At 49.6% G+C, this 10158-nt stretch overlaps 1 protein-coding gene across 7 annotated transcripts; it reads right to left on the minus strand.

Annotated features, from left to right (window-relative positions):
• Nucleotides 1–646: 646 nt before the first annotated feature.
• On the minus strand, nt 647–9985 carry fhip2b (FHF complex subunit HOOK interacting protein 2B). 7 transcript variants are annotated; one of them, XM_085476626.1, is made up of 19 exons: nt 9694–9895; nt 9404–9577; nt 8770–8848; nt 8546–8631; nt 8386–8469; nt 7756–7860; nt 7225–7344; nt 6989–7144; nt 6605–6798; nt 6404–6515; nt 3789–3865; nt 3550–3703; nt 3305–3465; nt 3119–3229; nt 2934–3024; nt 2704–2853; nt 2480–2620; nt 2292–2392; nt 647–1551 (listed from the first exon to the last, which is right to left on the minus strand). In XM_085476626.1, the coding sequence occupies exons 4-19, from the start codon at nt 8579–8581 to the stop codon at nt 1449–1451; spliced, it is 1896 nt and encodes a 631-aa protein (XP_085332752.1). In that variant the 5' UTR covers nt 8582–8631; nt 8770–8848; nt 9404–9577; nt 9694–9895; the 3' UTR covers nt 647–1448. The 7 variants fall into 7 exon arrangements, with proteins under 7 accessions (XP_085332752.1, XP_085332751.1, XP_085332748.1 ...); XM_085476625.1 differs by having other exon boundaries at nt 9404–9594; XM_085476622.1 differs by lacking the exons at nt 9404–9577; nt 9694–9895 and adding an exon at nt 9926–9985 and having other exon boundaries at nt 6404–6494.
• Nucleotides 9986–10158: the final 173 nt, after the last annotated feature.

The following is a 10158-nucleotide window of genomic DNA, read 5'->3' on the forward strand; positions in this document are numbered from 1 at the left end:
GTCAATCTGGACAACAATATCTGATGGTTTACAGAGTCGAAAGCCTTCCTCAGATCTAAAAATACAGCTCCAACACAGGGACTCTTGTCCAGCAAGCTCTTCAAGTTCTCCACTAACATACACAGGGCAGTATCTGTGGAGTGATGTGCCCGAAAGCCAAACTGCAATGGATGTAATGAGGGTTGGGTGTTTTCTAGGTGTGCAGTGAGGAGTTTAACCACCCACTTCTCAGCTATTTTAGATACGACCGGGAGTATGCTTATGGGGCGATAATTAGCCATGTCAGTCTTCACACCTGCTTTGAAAATTGGTGTAACTGCAGCAATTTTCCAATCTGTTGGAACAATGGAGTGTTTGAAAGACATATTCAAAACACGAGCTGTTGGACGTACGAGGAGATCCAGATGTTCCTTTAGGAAATTTGTGTTAATACCATATACATCAAGTGCTTTTGATTGTTTTAAACCTGTAATTAGTTTAGCAACTTCAGTGTCTGAAATATGAGTGATGGTGAACAAAATCCTGTGTGGATGAATCTGCGCTGGGATCAGTGACACACACACACACACACACACACACACACACACACACACACACACACACACACCCTTTCTTTGGTGAAACTTTCAAGGACACCACGACAGACGGCTGTCAGCACTTTTATTGTCTCACACATGAAACTCTTCATCATCATCATCAATTATTCAAAGCTTTTTCATACTGTTTGCTCAGTGGACCAAAAGTATGTGGACAGGTGTTCCCGCCAAAGGGAGGAGTGACTTCGATGTGACACTCGCCATGTGAAAGCAGCAGGAAGTCCATCAGGCAGTAAAGTTTCATCCAGTGAAGCTGATAAACAGTTGCTCTCTTTCACCAGAAACTAAGCAACATGGTTGCACGGTGATTGACAACATTTAGGGCGGGGCTAATGATGAATGAGGACTCGGCCCCATGAGGGTTTCTCTGTATTTAAATGCGTGTTCAGCCAATCAGACGGCTCATTAACCCTGGCTCCATTCATCAAACCGCGCCCACACAGTCAGAGATTCACTGACATGTCACATGACAGGCATTGCTCGCTTTGACAGTGTGTTTAATCGCAGTTTCTAAGTGTAACGTGCTGACATCACTCCATGTGATCGTCCAATGGGAACGTCTCACTGACATGTGACACATTCAAAACTGGACTCTGACACCACTTCCTGTTTGTTTAAAATCAGCTAAAGACTAAAACCATAAATAAACGTGCTGACCAATCAAACGCAGAGTGACGCCGAGGTGTTCAGGTCGCCTCAGAAACGGCACCAAGACATCGGCCAGTTTTTCGCTATACAAGAAGAACTTAAAAAACACTTGAAGACTCTGAATCTGCTTCTTCCTCCCAGGTGCACCTGCAGCAGGTGAGCCAATGTTTACATGTTGATCTGTAATCCAAAGTTCCAGGTGACTCAGTCCTGGTCCTGGGGCAGCTTGACGAAGGCGATGGCAGCAAGCTCCTTGCAGAACTCCTCGAGGACGATGACTCCTTTGAGCAGGGTCAGGTGATCCAGTCTGTGGACACACCCACAGGAGAACTCAGGTGAACACAGGACCAGCAGCGCTCACAGTCAAAACAGCTGAGTTCAGTACAGGTGGAGTCTGGAGTACGACGGCAGACTGCACAGGGCTGCAGCTACTGATCACCGAGTAATCGAGTAAGAACATTTTTGTCTTATTAATGAGCGATAATAAACACACAAAGAGAGAAAACTTCTTATTTGTAAGCACTTGAAACAGTTTTTATATCATTTCAAAGCCTTGTAATAAATCTAGGGCTCCTCGCGCCCCCCTCTAGACTCACGCCTGTACACTTCCATGTAAAACGTGACGGCTGCCGTCAGCCTGGAGCGAACTGTGGGGTTAAAACATGCCTCAGATTATCTGGAGAGCTGTGTGTGTGTGTGTGTGACACAAGCGGCGGTGGGTGGAGCCTACTTCACATCACGGTTTGTTGAGGCTCCGACTCCTGCAGCTCTTTCCCAGTCAAGGTTCTAATGGTGGACACCATGTTTCCTGTCACGCTACCGTCTCCCTAACGGCTCCGCCTCTATGCTCTTCCCGCCTCGTTTCTACTGCAGCAGCTTTCACTCGAAACGCTCGTGTTTCCGTCATTAACACATTAAACAAGCATCAAAGAAGAATTTGTGCAGAGACATTTTATAATCGAGTCACTCGATGAGTCGCTGCAGCCCTGGTAAGTGTGTTTACGGCGCCAGGCGTGGCTGGAGTGAGGTGTTACAGCAGGTAGTTACCCGGGGTCGTGCGGCAGGCCCAGCAGCGCTCTCCTGGTGTTCAGCAGTCGCTCGCTCAGGTTAGAGACCTGCTGGATCCTCTGCATCAGCTCTCCCATCACCTGGCACACACACAGGTGATAAAACAGACATGCCCTAACTTAAAAACAAATGCATGGCCCCGCCCTCCTCTGGAGAACGTGTCTCACCCTGATGAGGACAGAGAAGAGTGACCTGGAGGACTGAGACAGGTGTATGTAGGGGTTGAGCAGGTACTCGTGCAGCAGAGGGTGGCTGAACGCCGACAGCCTGGAGAGAACAGCCGTCAGCTGCAGGTTCAACTCGTACGGCTGCAAACACACGACATCATCGTCATCACCTGCACAGGTGAGCCAGGGGGAACCACGCAGGGCACAGGTGTGTGTCTGTGTACCTGCTCCAGGAGGCGTCCCAGACGGTCAAAGAGAACTTTTAGCAGGTGACCTTCAAAGAAGGAGGCGGAGTCTTTACCTGACGACAGGGAAAGGGGGGGGGGAGTAAGCGGCCAATCCCAGGACAGCGAGAGAACCTGACACTCGGTCACCTGAGGAAATGGGAGGAGTCAGACAGGGTTTGACTGTAGGGTCAGAGACCAGTGACAGCTGTGTGTGTGTGTCTTCTGACCAGTGTGTGAGCGTCGTGGACGTACGTCTCGTATCCTCCTTCCTGCAGCAGCTGAGACGACCGCACCTGAACAGGAACCAAACACAGGAAACTACACACACACACACACACACACACACACACTCGTGTTTTGTTCCTCGGGTTAACTCGTTACTCTCTGTGCGGCGCAGCTTCAGGTGCGTTACCTGTTGATGACATCATCAGCTGTCTGGGGTCCGGGTGGAGGAGGCGGAGGGGGGTGGGGACTGTCTGAGAAGGTCAGGCTGTCGGAAAAGAAGGGGTCGTCCTCTGGGTCTCTGACACACAGGAAACGCATCATCAGCCGCGGACAGCTAAGACACAGGCCAACCCGCCACACATGAAGCACCTACTCGCTGTCCTCGCCACTCTCCGTCTGCCGCTCCTCCTGTGCCGAGGCCGGTGGACTCAGGTAACTCTGAGTGTGCAGGAAACTCAGCACCAGCACGTCCAACACGTCCCTGTGAGGCTTCTGGAGCAGCTCCTCCACCAGACAGAGCGACACCATGCTGATCTGAGGACACACAGTGGTTTCTATGCTTCCCGTCTCTGCACTCTAGCTAGCTGCAGGTGTCAGCTCGAGTGGGCGTGCTCTCACCTGGTCAGAGATGTGGTCGCAGCGGCGCAGCAGCGGCTGAGCGGCGTCGCTCCGCAGCAGGAAGTGGACGAGCTGATCCAGCAGGGATGAGGACTGGACGAGCCTGACAGTGGCACAGAGGACGGAGGTGGAGCCCAGCACCACCTGCTCACACCTAAACACACACAAACACACACCTAAGATCTGATAGGACCCCCACTTCCTGTGAGGAGGATGACGATGGATGATGAAGGACTCACGTGTCCAACAGCTGAGGCTGAAGAAGCTCCACCAACCAGAGCTGATGAACACACACAGCCAACTTCACTGACAACACCTGCAGACACACACACACACGCACACACAGAGTGAGGTGTGAGTGGAGATTAGATGGTTTTGTTAGCATTAGTGATAGCTTAGCAGCAGTGTTAGCATTAGCACTATCAAATGTATCTTGATGCAATCACCCAGGCACGGAAACGAGTTGGTTCTGTTCATCTGGCAACAACGTAGCAACAACCACTGATTGATGATCACACACACACACACACACACACACACACACACACACACACACACACACACACCTGTTTATGCTAATGATCATAAACTGAGCTGTTCACCAGTGCTGCTCGTGTCAGCTATTGTGCAGATGTCCTGCTTACGAGGTTGGAGACCTGCAGTCAGCTGATGATGAAACCTTTTCTACGTCCAGATGAACAGAAGCAGCCTTTGGGAACCATCAGCTGTACTACAGCGCTGAGGATCATGACATCATCAGCTTGACGCATCATGGGACCGTGGTTAACACGAGCTGGCGATGGAGCAGACGCAGGTAGAAGCTGTGTTTACTGTGAAAGTTAAATCGAGGACATTGCCCAATATGTGCAAATAAAGAATAGTAAGTCACCCCATCTTCACTGTACACGAGGCATCCCTCAGTTCAAGTCTAGGCCCCTGGTTATGTTCACCCTATGACTTGCTCAGTGTGTGCAAAAATGTAGACAATTATTTATGCTGATGATACGGTAATTGTTACACAAGCCAAACTGCTGATGATGCAGCCCATCAGCTTTCATTGGCATTACATGATTTACAAAAATGGCGGAAGGACTCATGTCTGTGCCTTAATATGGTAAATGGCCTGTATTTATATAGCGCTTTACTAGTCCCTAAGGACCCCAAAGCGCTTTACATATCCAGTCATCCACCCATTCACCCATAATGTTAAAAAGACCGTATCAGTGATCTTTAGTAAAACTATAACAACCGTGGCTGCAGTGAAAGTTCGCTTGGGTGCACAAGAACTAATTATTGTTGAGGAATTTAAGTATTTGGGAGTGCTGCTAGACTCAAAATGATCCTTTTAAAGAACACAAACAAAGTAGTGAAAACTGTAAATGTTAACATACAGAACTTTAGACATATCCGCACATCATTAACAGACACAGCAGCGACTACATTGCTGCACTCTATGACACTGGCTCATATTGAATTTATATAGAGAGATATAGATAGAGAGATAGATATATTGAATCATATTGGTAATTTACAAAGTTATACATGGTCTGGCGCCTCCACCAATGAGTGATTTTATTAAAAGTCTAGCAGTGTTGCCTCGACTGACCCGAGCCACTGTGAGAGGGGATTGTGAATCTGCATTTAGACCTTTTCACAGATGCTCTGTCATATCAGGGAGTGAGCTTCTGGAATAGTCTTCCTTTGCTAGCGAGGGAAAGTTTCCCTCTCTGTAAGAGTCACTTAAAGGGCGGCTGAGGGACACAATAACATGTGATCATGGTTAGTAATCATGCTTCATATTGGACGTGAAAAAGAGTTAGTGTATTACAAAAAGGGAAACCACTATTAGTGTAATGTGTGAGTGCAATATCAGCACAGTCAGGGCATGTGCAACACTGTGCAATATAACTGATGTGTTTCCGTTCTCTATACTGTCCTCTGTTGTGCATTCTTGTTGTCATTGTTTGTTCTAATATGATGTGATCACTTTTTTTGTCCTTGTCACATGACCACTAAAAAGTGTCTCTGTATGTTTTTCCTAATGTGTGTGTAACAGCAGCCTGCCAGAGGGTCTGCAGATGGAAATAAGCCCAAGGCTGCAATCTGGCATAATTACATTTGTTAGAATGTTCATTAAAAAAAAAACAGCGGGCTGCTGTAGCAGCGCGGTGTGAGCGGACTATCAGCTGGACAGAGGACGTCTCAAAGGACGTGCTGACGGTGCAGGTGAGCTCGCGAACATTTAGCTGTTTACAGCCTTTGACACACGGCGAGGACAACACGGAGAAAGAGCCTGCAGACTGGAAGCATCCTTTGGTCACATGACACTAAAGCTTTCTGCCCACAGACAGTGAGCTGTGTAATGTGAGGCTACAACCCAAAGACCGGCCTCTTCCACAGTCAGCTCACAGTCGGCCCACAGCGAGCCCACGGTCAGCTCACAGCGAGCCCACGGTCAGCTCACAGCGAGCCCACGGTCACGGTCCCTGCCAGGAGAGCGTCACACCTGGAGGACCTGAGACGGTCCAAAGATTGCTCAGGTCATGAGTGTGAGCAGCACGGCGAGTCGTTCGCACCCTGGATGCTGCAGGAGAAATTCATCGCTCTGTTTAGCGGCACGCAGGAAAAACTGAAGAGCTCGTCACAGTCGCACACACCCGAGTGTGAGCTTGAACCTGTTGGATGTGCGCACCTTTGCAGGAGCTCATTTAGACGAGTCTTCCTCCGTATCACCTGTTGGTTTCTCTGTTTACATTTTGCGTGGACAGCATGGCAGCAGCTACCCACAAAGCACTGGCATCCCTGAGCATTATTAGCATTACTAGCAGCTGTGTACCTGTCATGGTAGTATTACCTGTGGTGCCTGTCTCATCAGGTGATCCAGGAAGTCCAGCCAGCAGAAGAAATTGATCATGTGACCCACAGACTGTGAGCTGGGGTCAGTGCTGAGGTGAGAGAACTGAGAGCTGAGGGGAAGAGGAAATGCTGCAGTACACCAGTCTGCATCGTGCACTACTGTGTGTGTGTGTGTGTGTGTGCGCGCGTGTGTTCTTACCTCCAGGGCGTGTGAGGCCAGCTCTGCAGCTCTGCAGCGTCCTCCATAGGCAGCAGGGAGTAGAGGTCCTGCAGCCTCACAGCCAGCAGCTCTCCCAGCTGGGTGTGAGTGCTCAGCAGCTCCCCTGAGAACCCAGCCTGCAGCCCGCAGAGCAGCAGGAGGCTCTCGTGGGCCTTCAGACACACTGAGGTGCTCTGTGAAGGGACAGTGATGAAGCGCTCCGTCATTAGTGCAACACACAGGGTCGCTGCCGCTGACTGCGATTGGTCAGAGCTCACAGTGCTGCGTGCTGACGTCTCTGCTCGTCAAAACTTTCTGTCATCTTTCATTTTCCAGTTATTCAGACGGCACCTGAATGCACCGCGAGATGTTCGGGTTACTGACCTGGCTCTTAGTGAGACCCAGCAGGGCCCTCAGCAGACAGCTCTCTGATTGGATGGGGCCGCAGGGCAGCGGAGGATCTGTCCCCCGACTGGATGCCTGCATGCTGCTCTCTGATTGGTCAGAGCTCAGTGTACTGCTTACTGGTTGGTCTGGAAGCTGAAAACAAAGATAAAAGTCATGTGATAATGAGCTCACATCACGTGACAGGAAGTGGACCTAAGACCTTCTGAGGTTACCTGTAAGACGTATCTGAGCGTGTGGGGATCCTGCTTCACTCTGGAGCAGACGACCAATAGGAACTGAGCTTCCTCCTTTTCAGTCTGGGAACCAGGAAGCGCACAGAGGCAAATCAGCTTCTATGGGGCGGAGCACATAGTGACATCATCAGCACAGGCAGTGGTAGAGAGAAAGTGAAGAACGGTTAGCTTTATTGGGAAGATTTAAATAAAAATAAGCAGCTTGAGCTTAGCAGCATCAGTGTCCTTAGGTGTCCTCAGGTGTCCAGGCTTCAGGTCTGTCCCCTGCGGGCTGTCCCCCAGGTGGCTGAGAGATAAAACGCTGCCTTGTTTCCTCTGTGCTGTGCTCAGGTGGAGTGTCTCACCTGCCTACGCTCTGACGACCTCACTACACTGTCTGTAACCTAAACTTCCTGCTGTGTGCGTGTCACTGTAAGCTGTGTGAGGACTGACAACACCTGCAGACACACAAAGGACTGACAGGCACAGATGAGCCTCTGCAGTGTGCTGTAGATGTTCCACCTGGTTTACCTGCACAGGTCTGTAGACGTTCACCAGCTGCAGCAGAGGCTTCTGCACCTGAGACAGGAGCTTGGAGAAGAAGAGGAGCACCTGCTGGGACATCCCTGGAGGATACTGAGAGAGGACAGAAGAGTTACAGTGTTAGCTCACAGTTCACCGCGTTTCTGCTCTGAAGCTAAAACTGGATTCAGCACAGAGACCCTCACCTGGAGACAGGTGTTCCTACAGACTGTAAACAAACAATGGCTGCTTCGGACTAAAGCTGCAGTCTTTGTAAAGCAGACTATTCTTGCTGTAAAACCTGATCTCTGAGCTCTAAATCAGGACTTCACCAGCTGATGTCACAATGTCTGCTTCCATTGTTCATATACAGTCTGTGGGTTACACAGGAAAGATCCACCAATCAGAGCTGTGAGCTCCTAACGCTACAAGCCATAAAACCTGACCACGCAGCTCAGTCTCAGTGCCAGGTACTAAAACAGGAAGTAAACAGCGAGCTGGTCCTCTAAGATGGGCACATTAGCCTTTCAGACAGGAAGTGAACTCATCAACCTGAACATTTATGACTGAAGAGCAGGATCATCATCATCATCCTAGCCTGCAGCTTTCACTGTATCAGTGAGTGTGCAGCACCATTACCTGAGCCTTCCCCAGTGTGCACAGAGTCTCCAACAGCTTGTGCTGCAGCAGGTACTCCATACAGGCTCCTGTGTCCTCCACGGCCTGATCAATACAGACAGGACATTCAATACTCTGATGGATATGCTGATCAATACAGCTCTGAGTCACACTGACGCACCTGCTGCTTCTCCTCGTACACCAGGATGTCCAACATCTGTCTGAGATGCCAGGGGATGTCCGTCTGTCTGACAGGACGACTGTCATCTACACACACACACACACACACACACACACACACACACACACACACACACACACACACACACACACACACACAAGAGGAATTCAATTGGCTGGTTGTGTGGCTGTGGTAACAACTAGCTGCAGGTTAAAGAGCCTCACCTGTCGTATCGATATAATAATTGGTGATTGATTTCCAGTGATCGACAAACGAGTCAAACAGCTCCACCGTGGGCTCCCTCTGACAGACAGGTGAGATGTGAGGCGGAGTCAAAATGAGTTTAAGAATACTTAACAGACAGGAAGTCCAAAAAAAGCCACAGAGATGTGGTGTTTAGAAAAACTGTGTCTCAGCTGTTGTCCCCCATTATGGATGGAGATCTCACAGTCCAGGAAGGCTAACCAAGACCTTGGTGGTGTTCCAGGGTAGGACAGCAAAGCCCTGTGTTCCACTTCTTCCATGTACAAGTTGGACACACTGGGTGAAACTGGGGAACCCATGGCACACCCATGTTTCTACCTGGAGCACCTTGTATGTGAAACATGTGGAATGAAGACACAGTTCCAAGAGCAAACACATGTCAGCTGAGACTGAAGAAGTCACCCGGACAAAACGTTTCTCCCACTGAAACGCTACGTCCAGATGAAGACAAATTTTGAGGGGCATTTCTTTACCTGGATCATTAAGCATGCATCAAGCCAGGGAACCAATCAGAGTGCTTCATCAGCCCTGACCTAAACCAGCTGAGTACAGATCCATAAAGCTGATCGGTGCCTTCATGTTCTCTGTACTCACTGGTTGCTTTGCCTTCAAACGGCTTGGTTCCGATCAGAACTTGTTAGCTGATTCAGCCAATTACAAGTGAGCTCCTGTCAGCCCCTCCCACGGCGGCTGACATCACAGCTCTGAGCACAGCAGCTTCTGTTTTGGTCCCAGCAGCTGTAGAACTTCATGTCCTGACCAGGTCACCTGTCTCGATCAGTTCACTAGGTTTATTTATAAAGCTGGTTTTAATTAATTTCAAAAAGCTTTACTGGTATACTCATTAGGTGACAGTGAAGTACAGTAACAGCTGGCACACATACCTGTCTGTCCTGTCTCTACCTGTGCGAGTTCCTGAGCCCTGACACAAACCCATCTCCAGCAGGTAAACACCTGGAGTACTCTGAAGCTAACGTTAGCGCCTGTTAGCTTCTGTGTTTACGTTTCGGTGACAGCAGATTGGTCAGGGTCAGCAGTGACAAACAGCTCATCCGAGTGACTAACTTTGTCCAACTTTTCACGGAGCTAACAGCAGCTAACTAACTGCTAACTCACCGTCTCCAGCGCGTGCAGCAGCATGCTCGTGAACCTGCCGAACGTCTCCATTTTCCCGCCTAAACCGAGCGACCCCAGCCGACCGTCAGCCCGATTATTCCCGTTTATTCCCGGTTTTCTGCGACATGTCGACCAGCTGTGCTAACAGCTGAGCGCTCCGTGTCAAACGGAAACCTCCACGTAAACACATCCGATCGGAACTTTCACAATAAGACAACGTCAACGTAACGTAT

The sequence above is a fragment of the Copadichromis virginalis genome, linkage group LG12 (genome assembly GCF_057382275.1).
Source record: "Copadichromis virginalis isolate Kocher_CV1m ecotype Utaka linkage group LG12, C_Virginalis_male_GT1.1, whole genome shotgun sequence".
Lineage (NCBI taxonomy): Eukaryota > Metazoa > Chordata > Actinopteri > Cichliformes > Cichlidae > Copadichromis > Copadichromis virginalis.

Bases quoted from the DNA above. Each gene is read 5' to 3' on its own strand.
- fhip2b (XM_085476621.1), bottom strand. From the start codon at position 9,976: ATGGAGACGTTCGGCAGGTTCACGAGCATGCTGCTGCACGCGCTGGAG. The intron at 3,866-6,403 runs GTAATACTACCA...GTGTGTCTGCAG, and splicing joins TGATGAGACAGGCACCACAG to GTGTTGTCAGTGAAGTTGGC. The intron at 2,393-2,479 runs GTGAGACACGTT...TGTGTGTGCCAG, and splicing joins TCTTCTCTGTCCTCATCAGG to GTGATGGGAGAGCTGATGCA.